Source organism: Mytilus californianus, unplaced genomic scaffold (genome assembly GCF_021869535.1).
Source record: "Mytilus californianus isolate M0D057914Y unplaced genomic scaffold, xbMytCali1.0.p SCAF_6, whole genome shotgun sequence".
In the NCBI taxonomy this organism is placed as follows: domain Eukaryota; kingdom Metazoa; phylum Mollusca; class Bivalvia; order Mytilida; family Mytilidae; genus Mytilus; species Mytilus californianus.
This window is the reverse complement of record NW_026262712.1, coordinates 68,159,101-68,174,760: the sequence shown is the minus strand read 5'-3', so window position 1 is coordinate 68,174,760 and position 15,660 is coordinate 68,159,101. Positions and strand designations below refer to the sequence as shown.

General features: G+C 31.4%; 1 protein-coding gene across 2 annotated transcripts in view; it reads left to right on the top strand.

The window, feature by feature from the left end:
- LOC127706854 (uncharacterized) overlaps positions 1 to 15,660 on the top strand; it is a 106,664-nt gene that overhangs the window by 74,263 nt on the left and 16,741 nt on the right. For both annotated transcript variants that reach the window (XM_052211576.1, XM_052211575.1), the window contains 3 exons: positions 1,293 to 1,461; positions 3,023 to 3,207; positions 6,349 to 6,447. In XM_052211576.1, coding sequence (XP_052067536.1) covers positions 1,293 to 1,461; positions 3,023 to 3,207; positions 6,349 to 6,447 — 453 coding nt within the window. The remainder of the gene's footprint in view (positions 1 to 1,292; positions 1,462 to 3,022; positions 3,208 to 6,348; positions 6,448 to 15,660) is intronic.

The following is a 15,660-nucleotide window of genomic DNA, read 5'->3' as shown; positions in this document are numbered from 1 at the left end:
AAGTTTACCCGGATCGTATCTAAATTTCCGGCCTCGTTTAACAACATCACCGTAAAAGTTAGGATGTGCTATGACGTTTGAAATAAATTTTCTACAGGTACAGCCAAACTTGGAAACCAATTCTTTATATACATGGAAGAATTTAGTAAACGTATTAAGTAGTGTGTGGTAACAAAATCTTTGACTTTATAATTTACTAGTAATAGATAGATTACTCTCATTGAAATCAAAATGGTCACTAAAGACATGAGCATAGTGAACGAATTGGGATATATAAACACCATAAGACAATGCCAAAGGAACATCACCAAGCATCGTTCAAAAAAAAGGAAAATTAACAATAGGGAAAGAAAAATCACCCCTTTTGTGGTATTTTTGTGTAGCGTTTCTGATGTTATATTGAAATATCTTAATCTAGGAAAGGACAGTTATTGCTGTTAATATTTGATTTATTTAAAGTAAGTTCCTTTTGGTCAATTTTAGCAGTAAATTTAGAGAATTCTTGATTATCTAACGAAAAAATATCAGAAAGTGATGTTGAATTTATGAATTAAATTACTCAATATTCTTTCTTCATAGGCAGTTAGTCTCTATTGATGACATATATATTATCGTTGACTGCGTGTTTCTGTTTTTAAAAAACGTCTTTTCCCCGGTGATTTTTACTCTCTCTTTTAATTTTTATTCAAAACCGAACTCTTTTGTTTTAAATGTTCTCGTTTGAATTTTATATTCACTTTGGCTTTGTTATTTTGTTTTTCTATTCTTTGTATATTGGAAAGTCTTTTCTGAATTGTTTCCATTTCTTTAGTAAAGATGTTTCAACAATGTTTCATTTTGGAAAGAGTTTATCTGTAGCCGATAATAGAAAAGGAGAGTAAAGTTGAAGTTGTCGGAAAGGACAGTTGAATAAAATATCTTCCCGACGTTTTATATTCATTTTGAACTTCATCCTCGGTGTTGGGCAGTGTCAATTTGATAACTAAACCTTTTGATATTGTTGCTATCTGTGTACGTTATGAAATTTGAAGCATGATGTTCAGTAAGTTGTATTTTCTTTTTTGTTAAACTTCTGAATTTGTTGGAATGTGTTTTGTTTTCTTTGCTCTTACTATGAACTAACTATAAACGGATAACACAAATCAATACATACCTGATTTGTGTTTTACAATGGTTGTTGATGTCTATTCCTCATCATCATATTAAATGTCTTATTATTAGCTATCTACTTATCTATTTTAAACTTAAACATTAACATGGTAATTGTTCATCTCATTGAATTGTGATTATAGGTTGTAGGACAAGGTGCTAACGTTCAAGCAGAAGGTAGTAGTACTGCGTTTGGTACGCTGACTCTGGAACCAGGAACGGTTTTAGCATGCAATTGGAAGATTTTGAAACTTGACAGAGAAACAGGTGAAATTGGACTTGATTATCCACTTTCAGCACCAAAAAATAAAAGTAAGTATCATTATGATATTAATCAACAGAAATATACAATCTTATTTATATATATGTCTTACGATTTGTGCAACGAAACTAATATAAGATATATATTTATCGAAATAAATGTTGATGAATCCACACGAGTAGTGAAGAACGTACCATAAATAAAGACAGAAATGCAGTAATATATTCAAAATGCTATAAAACAATATTTTATCACATAAAGTATCCATTGTGTCACATTTGTTTCCACCCGCTTTAAGTGTTCAATAACAGATAGATGGCTGTGAAACTCTGTGTCATTAACGAGTTTGTCTAGCGTTACTAAATAGCGAAACAAAAACGTTCCTATGCATGTAAAAATAATATGAAGCAAGTTAATCGAAATAAAGAAAACGATTGTCCTGAAAAATTATAAGTTGAATGTGAATTTTGAAAAATGTATAAAATGACCTGTTAAATTTAGGTTTATACTTGTTAAAATAAATGTTGCGTTATTAATGCGTTCTTGATTTTTTGTTCCATCCGGAAATTGATAGAAAGCGAATAGTTTTAAATATATATAAATAATTTATTTTACTTCAAACGTTCAGATGACCAAAAGTATTTGAATCCTTTATGCGTTGTCGATGAGCAGACTGCAGTGTTATTACAATACAGTTTTCGCGATAACCTTCTTATATAGTTACATTCTAAATTCCACTGTGCACAATTAAAAATATTAATATCCAAGACTTCGTCTGTTTAAAATGGAAATGATTACCCTTCCAACATATTTGAACATATACACCAGTTCGATCGAAGCCATCTTTTCACGTACGTTTCAAAAATCTTAAAATTGTGCTTGAGGTTAAATTACGCTAGACAACGTCGTTTGGACAACAGAATGAAACATAAATGAATATCTGTTATAGAAAAAATTAACCGGTTGTAAGAAGTGAAGATTACATGTCACTTTACAGATATAATGTGACAATCTTCTCTTCTCAATTGGAAAATATATTTCCATTCCTGACTTAACGCTTAAAATTATATGTATGATGGTTCCGAGTTTTATTTTAGACAAAGCTTTGTATTTAAAATAAAAAATCTGATTTTACGCTTCTGCAACTTTAGATACTTTTTTCCATTCTATCAATGTGCCAAGGGAACAACAGAACCGCAGAGAATTAATGAAGATACAATTTTCATTCATTAATTTTTTTTTCTGTATAACGGACACATTCTTATATTCTAACCTCAACATAAGGACTGCGTTACACTTATATCAACGTTACTTCCCTTGTTACGTAGTGTGGTTTTGTATCGCGACGATACCATCGACAACGTTTATATTATCATATTGTACTTTGAATGTTTACCATGAATATATTCCTTGAGTATTGAACCAGGTAGGAATAATGTAAACGACGTTTAATACAACGATATATATGCATTTTCTTCTTTTTTAAAACTTATATATTCGTACTTGTGCGGTTTATAATTGATATTTTTACTGTATATACTATGTATATACATTTTAAACAATCCATATAATTATTGCTAGAATTTGATTTGTGTATTTGTTTGATTTCAGAATGTACAGTGATAGCAAATTCTACTGCTGCAGACTTTATTGATGGCGACGACAAATCTATGGACTGTGAACTGCCTGAACTGTTTGATCTAAAGAGCGCAAGTGAAGATGAACGACACAAATTTAAGACTGCAATTACAGCTATCAAGAAATGTTCCCGTGACATAGATGAACTAATGAAAATGGTAAGCATGACACAATGTCTAAGCCTCTAAGGCATTTTCGCTGTGTAAGTAACCTAATTATAGACACCAGGCTTAAAATTTCGTACGCCAGACGCGCTTTTCGTTTGAAATAAAGATTCATCATTGAGAAAAATTCCGAATGGTTTTACCAAACACAGCTTAGGATTTTGTTGTTTATACATATTTATGTATACCGTTTGATCATTTGTTTTAGTTCGTTCAGTAAATTGTACTTTTCTCCTACTTTAGAATAACTAGCTATTCTTATTTTGTCGTCAGATTCATGTATAAGTCATAATGATTACATTTCTTGTATATGTATCAATAATAAAGCGTTTCAATTTAATGGTGTTTCTGTCATCACAAATATTGATTATTCGCTCTATTCCATTCTTTTGATTAATCTATGATAAACTGTCTTTTGATTTAATAGCTTGTTTTCTTTTCAAATTACATTGCATCAAGTAATGTACTATTTGCTAAAACATATCATTGTTTATAAACATAAACGTTAAATACCATCTTTGATTTAATATGATGATATATCTATCTTATAAAATATAGATGCTTTCAATTGAATCAAGGTTTGAAAGGAAACATGGATATCTTGTATGGGGTTCAAACCCCAACGAGCTTTATCCAAAAATGCATTGAAACGTCGATTTTAGTTTTTTAAAAGGTAGTTTCATCCGCCAGGGCAGTTATGTATTTGTTATGTCAAGGTATGGTTCTCTACAGTTACAAATGTAAGCTTGGAACTGCTGGTTGTCCCCCTAAGTAACATATTAAGTTAGAGTATTTATCAGAGAAGAAGAAAAATGCCCCCTTGTATTTCGTATTGCATCGGTGTAATTCCGGAGTTTGAAGATGGGAACGTTTACATATAATGGGATCATAAAATTTATACCGTATTCAAAACAAACGTTTCTATTGTGAACCTATTTACAAATAGTTTCATGTAATGAACACTGGTTTCACATCTGTACATCTATTCTAATTACCTGTACATGATAATTTTTCACCAAGGTAAACTTCTTGTACACGTGATTTACACGCACATTACATATGTCTGTAAATGTTTTATACCAGTAAGGCGCAGACCATTTAAGAAAAAAATATATTTGTGTTAGGAAGGAAAATTAAGTGGGAAAAATCTTTTGATTCCATTGAAAATGAAGGGCGGTGGGATTCAACATGGAACTTAAGATGATACGTAGGCTAAAACAGCGCAACAATAGGCGAAAAAAGGATTTTTGAAATGATTGTTTGATTGATTTTTGTTTGCTTAACGTCCAATGGCAAATATTTCATGTATGTTCAAGACGAGAAATAATTCACCATAAATACAAAAAATTGGTACTGTAATAGAGGCCGTCCGGGAAATTTGGGCTGCCTTTGGAAAGTGAGAGCATATTATAGGGGCTGATATTTTGCCTTGCAACAGGCCACCTATGGACATCTTAAAAAGTTGTTGCCATGGTGGTTTTTAACCTGCAAAGAGCGCGGCACTTTCTCTACACGAGGCATCGGATTTAATGTCCCCATTATGACTGAACGTGGTTTAGTACCTGTATATCCCGCATAGCCGAACGGACTCCCTTCTTTGGCAAGAGTTTAACTGCCGATCGGAATGGGCACAATTCTGAAAATGACGAATATAATATGAAATATAACTGGTAAGCCACACGGGATCAAGATAGCGTGATATCAAAAAATTAATTGTTTGAATCTTTTTCAAACCAGACATGTAAACACATCTAAGTGTAATAGTCTAATAGCAGAAGATATTCAGTGTCTCATTTCTTTTTATTTGTTGATTTAAAAAAAAATTGCCATAGAGTGAAAGGAGTGGTTGGGGTTATCTTATTTTAAAAACAGAGTATTAGGTAATTTCGATTTATTCTATATTCCAACGGACGGTCATTCCAAATGCTAATTTTGTGAGGTAAAAGTATGAGATCTGACAAGTGCTGATGCAAACTAATGTGGTCTCTTTTATTTTGGGATAATCAAATAGGTGTATATTGAAAATTTGAATGTGGATTTCAAATGTCAGATTTGCGATGTCTGCGAAAATTACAAGAAACTATGACGTCAGATTCAGTGTTCCGAAGAAAGACAACTCTTTTCTTATTTTCTTAAAAACAAATAAGCAAACAAAACATGAAATTACTCATAACTTGTTTTAAAGTTCATATACTTTTCTTGGGTAGATTTGAAATAGTACATACAGCACTATACCTTATAGAAATATTCATGGAGAAATCACTGGTAACTGGAAAAGTTTTTCATTCTTACATATTAATTTTACCGAGAATAAAACAAGTCGTTCTGTTAAAGATCATAAACACCTAGGAACATTAACTCTAGAATTTTTAATTGATAGATTCGATCTACTGTTTAACGTGAGAACAAGAATGATGCTTGTAGGCCTAGGTTCTATATCAATGGATTATTTGAAGCTTCAAATTACAACCAAAATTTTTTTAAATATAAAATCACGAAACTGAGGTTGCTATAGTGAAAACATTAAGTCAGTGACCACCAATTTTTCTCATTATATTTTCCTCCCTAAATCATGAAATACCCTGTGCCAAAATTTGAAAAACAAATCACTGGTAGAACTGAATATGCTGTTTGGTCTTTTAGTAGTTTCACAGAAATTATGAAGCATGCTTTCGATTGGTGAAAAAATAGTTATAATTTGGCAAATAGGTTTGTTTCGTGGAGCAATAAGCTGACCAAGAAACTTTGTACGCAAGAATACTTAATATGTAATTTGGGTATATAGTAAATTGAGGAAAAAATTATGTTTATCTTTCGAAGTTTGCTTTAGTATGTGTCTTTATATGTACTGTTAACAAACTGAATTGTAATTTACATCATGTAATTCACAAAAAAAGGCTGGACAACAACATATTTTTCATTGTGGTAAGACAAGAGCTTAGCAACATTTTTGGCTTTGAGATCGGTATAGCACGAGTGTTAATAAAATGGTCTTCCTTTCTTAACCTTAAGATTCAGGGCCCCAACTCAACGATTTTACAATGTGATTTTATTTCCATATTAACGATTTTAGATCTGTAAAGGATGGGTTGTTAATTTATATATAATTCAACACGGTGTTTCATTTAAATGTAGTTTGAAAACAAGATTGCAAACACAAAGACATTGCAAGAGAAAGTAAAGCACAGTGAAGCTGTATTTTCACTCCTGAGTTTAGCCGGGTACACCGTGGAAGTAAGTATTAATATGTAGGTTCTTTTTAAGAAGCATCGAGAAGAGTTTGGAAAGGAAGTCAATTCAGATTGTACAAAATATAAGAAATTATACTCCGATATATAGCTGTGTTCTATAATGAATCATTATCTTTCAATCAATGACAAATGATAATTGGATACGACGAAAATTGTTAAAAAATAAAGAGGAAAATTATAAGAGGACTATAAAAAAATCACACGCCTTAGTAAACCAATGCCAAAGCAAAAAAGACAAAATCGACGAAAAAAACAACAGTCTATTTAACACTCCTACAGAAATAAGTCTGAACAGTACGAACCTCGCACCCCACCAAAACAACTGGTTGATTTTGGGAAACCTCGGAAAGGTATTCCATTTCTTAAGAAATTGATTTATTAAATGCTGCAATTTCACATTAGTAAGATAAGTTTGTCATGGAGCCGTAATTTTATCTCAAGTGTATAACAATTTCATTGCCGCTAGTAAGTTCATACGGTCATCGCTGTTTTGAACATGACCGTTAAATTCAATGTATAACGCATTTGTGTTTCTTTACTCATTGTTTTAATACAGATATCATATTACAGGTCTTTTTTGGTTTTCATTCTGTCCTTATTGCTGTGTAGTCTTGATGTTAATGATTCTTAAAAACTGTTAGATAGTGTTGAATGCGGCCTTCATGGTATGGAAATAAAAGTATGAGGATGTTGACGTGCGAGAGAGCAGAGTCTGACTAGTCATTGACAATTGACATGTAGTAATGATATCATATAATCATAACATAAAGTGTATATGAAAACAACAAATTCATAATATATATGTAGATATAAACATGAGTGATATTAAATGGTGCCTTTGACGAGTAACATGGGAAATTTCACTGTTGCAAATAAACATAACGAGAACGTGCCGATATTTTATTTTTCCCCTACCGTTAAGATAAGTTTACAAATGCATTTCATAGACAGACAAATGACTTGAAATTTCATGTAAAAATGCTGCAGACGTAACCTCTGTTGCAGTGAATGTCTATTTGATCAGTGTTAATGCATATATGTGTGTATGTAGCTCATAGGTAAATATAATTTCAAAAAGATATAATAAGAATCTGGGGCATATATATTTTCCATGTCCGCGTCATTCCGCCATTCCGTAAAAATCAAACAGGTTTTCAGGCTTATTTCGTTTTGATTTAAATTTGGAATGTATAATGACAAACAGACCAAGTTCTGATTAGCCGACTTTCCGCAAAATCATGGACCTTGGACGAAGACAGTTTTAGAAATTGTATTTGTCCGGAGTATATTTTTTTTTACAATATTGACTTATATTTTGAACTTGGGTTTGCTCCAGTTTAGTGAATTTTGCGAAATGTTAAATATTTCGACAGGCAATAAACAGCAGACCAGCAGGCATTTAAAACAAATGTACACGTTCAATGAATTTTTTTAAAACAAATAAGTGATATAGTCCTTCACGGTTCACGCATATATATTCGTGGATTGCAATCTGCAAGAATATATCGCATCTGTTATCGGAATACATTTGTACGTTTATAGTCAACTGTGAGATTCGGATTACTGCCGAGTTCATATACATGTAGCTTACAATCGGTTCAATTTGGGGAAAAAAATGAACCGATTGTAACCTTGATTTTACTTCTTTCGTTTGCTCTTATTTGACCGAGTACTAGGTTGTTCTACCACAGAGTAGGTAACCTGTCGAAAAAGTTTATAATCCGGAGTCAAAGTCGGTAATATAAAAAATAGTATATTGTCCTGTTTATTGTGAGGAATATTTTAAGCGAAAATGGAAATGAATGTGGCATTTTTCAACTTTATGCAGATTTAGCGAAAGAGACCCACATAAAATTCTACTTTCAATATGCAAATGAACAAGAAGTTTCTTAAATTTAAAATTTCGTTTTTATATAAAGTTAAGTGGCAATATTAATTAGGAAACAATAAAAATTTTGTAATAACCATTGCAAATGGTATAGCTTTCAATAAAAGAGTTACCACATATATCTTTATATAAGATAGACTGGTCAAGGAATGGTAAACTTACATTAAACAGCACATATTATATTCTGAAAAACTTAATTTCTTTCTGTTTAGTGATATGTTATCAAATTACATGTTTTTTTTTCTGGATGTTTAAACCCAATTGTCCACATGAAAAAATATCTTACTCGAATGGGATATACTGCTCTGTAGTTTTTAATTCCCTCTGTTTTTCAGAAAATCATGTCACAACATTTCTTATTTTTTTGTTTAATGATTTTGTCGATTATTCCTAAAAAAAAACCATATATATATGATATTTTAGGGTGAATTTGTTCGAACAATCTGTTAAGTATATCATGAATAATACCGATTTTGGGGGGAATGTGTTGTCTGTGTAATGCTTTGATTGATATCAAACTATCTATTACAATTTAAACCAGCGTAATTTGATTGGTTTTATATACCACTTTCAGTTTTGGATTTATAAATGAGAATTCATTATTTTCGAACGGGTCTTTAAAACATATATATATATATATATATATATATATATATAGATTGCCTAACAATGTAATTTTAACACACTATTTAGTATGTAAATATAAGAATGTTTAAAATATTTACAAAATGATGAAAATAAACGCAATATTTCGCTAGACTAACTAGCTTTATCAAGCGTGCATCTATCCAGGTGAAATCGGATGTAGATGATAAGAAACTTTTGCAGCTCAATGTATATGTTGCACTTGAATTTAGCTGCCTTGAAAATAATACACAATTTGGATGAAGTTCAAGATTTTTACAAAATTGGTAGTTGAAGTTAGCAACGTCCATTGGCCAATATTACAGGATAAAAAGGACGATGCTGTGTACTAAATTATTCTTTATCTTTCCTGTATCTTTTCTCATCTTTTTCGTTAAGACCATCAAGTTCTAAAGTGTGGAGTTGGTGGATCCAAAAATTTTCTCTTCTCCTTCTCGCCGTGGTGTCCCACTCGTTGTTGACTTCTATGATTTGGAAGGTAACATTATCAAAAGAATGTTTCGTTGAACGAAGATGTCTTGTAAGAGGACAGTTTTTGTTGGTTTTGTACCATGAACGATGGTTATTGAGCCGAATATTAAATTTGTCCATTGTTTCTCCCACATACTGAATGCCACATGTGTCACATGTTAATATATAAATTGAGTTCTCCGTTTTACAGTTAGAATTTGAGTAGATGGTATAATTTTGTTTAGTAACGGAGCTGATGAAAGAACTGCTTGTATTGGCAGTTTTACAACACAAGCAGTTCCTTCGACCACATTGTTTGTAGCAACCGGGAGATGGAGTAGGCTGCTTTGCTAATACAGATGTCACTAATTTTTCACGGATGTTTTTAGGTCTTCTGAAGGCCATGACTGGTGGTGAGGAAAATACTTTTTTAAGATTTGAATCGTTTTCTATAATTTTCCAATGCTTCTGAACAATGGAAGACACATTTTTAAAATCAGGATGGTAAGTGAGTACAAGGGGTGTTCTGTTAGCTGCTTTATTCTTATCTTTGTACTCTAGAAGTTCTTGGCGACTAGTTTTGTTTGCTCTTTCGAAAGCGCTATCAATGATGTTGTTATTGTATCCTCGAACAACTAGATGTTTACGTAACAAGACACTTCGTTCAACGAAACATTCTTTTGATAATGTTACCTTCCAAATCATAGAAGTCAACAACGAGTGGGACACCACGGCGAGAAGGAGAAGGGAAATTTTTGGATCCACCAACTCCACACTTTAGAACCTAATGGTCTTAACGAAAAAGATGAGAAAAGATACAGGAAAGATAAAGAATAATTTAGTACACAGCATCGTCCATTTTATCCTGTAATTTTGGCCAATGGACGTTGATAACTTCAACTACCAATTTTGTAAAAATCTTGAACTTCATCCAAATTATGTATTATTTTCAAGGCAGCTAAATTCAAGTGCAACATATACATTGAGCTGCAAAAGTTTCTTATCATCTACATCCGATTTCACCTGGATAGATGCACGCTTGATAAAGCTAGTTAGTCTAGCGAAATATTGCGTTTATTTTCATCATTTTGTAAATATTTTAAACATTCTTATATTTACATACTAAATAGTGTGTTAAAATTACATTGTTAGGCAATCTATAATTTTATTTGTGTAATTGAATTAATCTCTGTACTGATTAATCCACACTCCCATAGATTTGTATGTCATGTGCTGCTATTTATAGGCACTTATATATATATATATATATATATATATATATATATATATATATATATATATTATTCAATTCAATTTCTTTCAAACAAACATTTATTTCACATTAATAAATTGGATTGTTCTTAAACAGTACTTACCAATTGCCCAAATTTGACGAATGACATTGGCCATGGCGTTGTCAGTTTGTTTTCGATCTATGAGTTTCACTGTCCCTCTGGTATCTTTCGTCCCTCTTTTCAAAAAGACGCTTAGTTAACGACTTCAATGCACCCAAATAACATACGGCTATATTATATATCATTCGAAAGCTTATTGTCTGTACTTTCTGTTTTGCCCGGTCGTCAATAATTCGTACGATGCAATTTTTGTAAAATCAAGGTCAAAGGTCAAGAATGAACAGTCCTAAATTTCGCAAGAATAAAACAAAAAGCCCTTTGTTGGTTCATGTATGATATTTTTTTTCTAAAAAGCATATGGACACAATGGAATAGAATACCATAATTCCAAATCAAATGCATATTAAAATTTTAATTACGCAATATTTACAGAAAGTTGCAATTCTCTATGAATTGTTCAAAAATGATAAAATTGCGCTAAAAGCAAAATATATCTTTCGGTATCAATATGAATATGTCACAAATAAAATAAAATGGTTTATAGAAGAAGGGATTTTATTTTCGCCATTTTAAACTGCAATTGAAATAATAATGGCCAGGAATCAGCCTTCTAATGAACCTTTAATTAAATACCACCTTCTGCTAATAGGGATCAATTTGCTTTTCATTGTTTAGATTAAACATCGATTGTTGTCAGTATCATGAAAAAGTAATTTAGCATATTAAAAAAGGGGTAATAAAAGTGATTAAGGAGTATATAAGGTATATACAGTAAAACTATGTTTTTTTATGTCGAAAGTGTAAGACATGTTAAGAAGTTTATTCTCGTTCATTATTTGAATGAATACTGTTTGCACCACGCGCTGAACAATCACCAATCAGGCAATTTTGTGTTTATGTTAGCACATTATTACATACTATATTAGTTGTTTTATCAAATATGAATGACATTGAATATCGTGGAAGATTGAATACCTTTCCTGAGCAATTTCAATCACTGGTTTAAGGTAGTGTTCGTACATTTCGGTGTAGTGTTTTGAGGACTGTTATTTGTTTGTCCTACTTTTATCGCGTTGGTTATGGTGTCATATGTGTGTTTATCGGAAATGAAGGGATAATCTTGTCCTTACGCTTATAAGTTTTTGTTCTTTCCATTCATATATAGATATAAGAAGATGTGGTATGAGTGCCAATGAGACAACTCTCCATCCAAGTCAAAATTTATAAAAGTAAACCATTATAGGTCAAAGTACGGTCTTCAACACGGAGCCTTGGCTCACACCGAACAGCAAGCTATAAAGGGCCCCAAAAATTACTAGTGTAAAACCATTCAAACGGGAAAACCAACTGTCTGATCTATATAAAAAACGAGAAACACTTATGAACCACATCAACAAACGACAACTACTGAACATCAGATTCCTGACTTAGGACAGGTGCAAACAATTGCAGCGGGTTTAAACGTTTTAATGGTACCAAACCTTCACCCTTATCTGAAGCAATAATGTAACATCACAACATAGAAAGACACACTACAAAATATCAATATGTCCATCTGTAAGTCTAAAAAAAACTTTGTAATGAGCAATACTCCTCCTACGTATACATCGCTTGGTAAATATTAGTGAAGTTCAACGTTTTGAAGTGTACACATGAATTGATTGTATTCATGATAACTACATTCAAATAGAGATCAATAGCAACCATTACAGACCTGATTTTTAGGTTTTTCATTTTTGACGCTTGTTTTTCTGACATTTATAAACATACCATTTTGTATGTTTTTTTCTATGTCAACTAATAATAGACACTTATTGCAGTAATGGAAACTTATCACCATTAGAAAACCAAACGAACAGATTATAGCTTGCAAAACATTGGCATGTAAAAAACTAATGTTACTTATTCATGTCATTGTTTGGATAAAGTTTTAAGGGTTTATTATAATTTAGTTTTAGTAAAACGATATTACATCAAACCAACTAGTTTTGGCAACCAATTTGTTTAAGCGACGATTTTATTAGAAAAATAACGCGAATAGAATTAACCTCGTTCTTCTCTAGTATTATACATGTTATAATAAAATGTGAAAATCGCCAAAATATCCTTGCCAGGTAAACAACAAAGGGCTTAACGCAGAATCATGAAAAGTGCTTAATATGTTTTGTCAGAGTTTGCCTACTTTTACAAAACGTTCTTGGTGATGATTGGTTGAATTGTTGCTGTGACACCTACACAGTAATTTCCTTCTTTATAGCTTTTTATTCTTTTTGTAATAATTCAACTATTTAGGAAGTCGAATTATAACTATAATTATTTATTGCAAATTACTAGAATTTTCAAATCATAACACATAGACTGTAAGGTGATGTAAATAAACTCCTCATAGATACTAGGCTCAAAATGCTGTACGCCAGATGCGCGTTTCGTCTACAAAAGACTCATCAGTGAAACCCGAATCAAAAAAGTTAAAAAGGCCAAAAAAGCACGAAGTTGAAGAGCATGTAGGACCCAAAATTCCGAAAGGTTTTGCCAAATACAGCTAAAGTTATCTATTCCTGGGGTAAAAATCTATAGTTTTTCAAAAAATGAAATGGATTTTATTGGTGAGGAAACCTCCTTTTTGCAAATGGTGGTATTTTGGGCAACTGCGCATGCATGGGTTGCTATAATTGGCAATGTAATTAGAAAGAAGCATTATTGCAGTAATTGTAAGATGTCAAAAACTTCCATAGCACTAAATGAAATATGTCATTTGGTTTTATGGTGTTTAACAATTCAATTACAGACCAACATTTTGGTTTTCACTCAATTTTATCCTTTTCACCGGAATTTCAGGAAAAAGGCGTTATTTATTAAAAATACGTCATTAATATTTTAAAGTGCGTTTGAAAATTGACTAATAGTCTCTGTTTTAAAAGTTTTTCATATTTTCATACAAAATTTTATTATCTAAAAGACAGAATATGCAGAAATGTTGACGTCTTGTAAATAAGAAATTGTTCGTCCTTGACCTTTCATCGTGATTTGACAGAAATTGCACCGTTCGAATATTAAAGATAGTACAGATGAATTGCTTTCGATTGATATATGTTTTAGCCGTATGTTAGGTGGGTGCATTAAAAATTAAATTTTATGGTTAATGTCACTCGACTAAATAGCACGTCAAAATGGACCATACAGTGATTTTATTCTGTATGTTCAAGGTTGCGTTATCGTTCGGGAATGATTTCATAAAAAAAAATTATTTCCTTTCAAATAAATCATTGTATTCCTGATTATCAAACAGCTGTAACAGTAAGAATCTATGTCAGTTTTCTACATTTAATTTACAAAATGAAGTTAAATCGTGCAATTATATTTAATTTTTTCTGTGATCTCTTGGATCAAACTGAAAATCAGGTTCACGTATTTCAATTTTTCTTTCAGAGAAAGCATCTTGCTGTATGCAATGACTTTCACATTGACCAACTATTTGTGTAATGGCTGTAGTCGGGGATAATCTTATAATACCAATAAATGAATTGCTATATACATTATTACATATACCACACTACATTATCAAGCTAAACTTAACCTGTATCTTTATGCAACACACTTATTCTTAATATATTTTATAAAAGATGTTAATACAACATTAGGATTTGTGTAAAATTTATCACCTGCAATTCTTAAATATATAGTAAATATGCATCATGAACTATCATGTCAATGCCCGCTCGGGCTTTTAGAATAGCGCCATTTATTTATTTAATAAAACGATGATTGATCGATTGTTTATATGAACATGGTGTAAGTCTGCTGCTAAACGATAGCCTGTTGTATCTATGATGAGTTTATACAATGTTTGCAAATAATATCTGATTATAACAAAGTGTGTATTATAAGGAAGATCGGGTGTATTCCGCCATCTTGGATTGTAAAATAGGATATCAGTGTAGATCTTTCATGGAATATACAGATTTTAAAGAGGGAATGTAATTGATTTGTAATACAATCTTGCAAAACCTATAATGAAAAAAGCCCCATGACATATTTTGAAAAAAAAAAGAATATAAAAGAAACCCTAGATACAAGTGAGAGGTTTAGCTAGCTATAAAACCAGGTTTAATCCACCATTTTCTACATTAGGAAATGTCTGTACCAAGCCAGGAATATGATAGTTGTTTTCCGTACGTTTGGTGTGTTTGAGCTTTTAATTTTGTTATTTGATAAGGGACTTTCCTTTTTGAATTATCCTTGGAGTTCGGTATTTATGTAATTTTACTTTTTTTTTTAATATTTATTGATTTTTTATCAGTTTGTAGAGGTGTTTTAAACTGCAATTCTGTAAAAAAATATTTAGCAATTGGTTTTGTCTAAGGTAACGCCTTCGGAACAAGCACAGTAAAAGTGTGATATAAACTACATGAACATTTTGGCACATTGTTAAAAAATTATATCGATTTGAATTGAAACCCCTGATCAAGCTTGAATTTATCCGTGTTGTTTTTATTTTAGGGTGCATCATACATGTTTATTTTAAGTTATTACCTGTTATTATTAAGAAATATAACATCAGTTACAATATGTTGTGAAGATATTTTCGATCATTTTCCCTCTGTCGTCAATATGTACATCAGAGTTTGCTTTTTTAGGTAAGCATATGTGTACACTTTAAGGCATACACTATTTCTATCAGATATCTTCTTTTGTCGAATTATTTTCAACAATCCTATTTTGTTTAATTCTTGGTTAAATTATGTGTGATAAAATTATAAATGCAAAAGCCTTTAATCAATCTTTTTTACCAAGCCAAGTTTAATCACATATTTATGTAAGATTAAAAGAAAAAAAAAAACAGTTTTGCTTATTTACA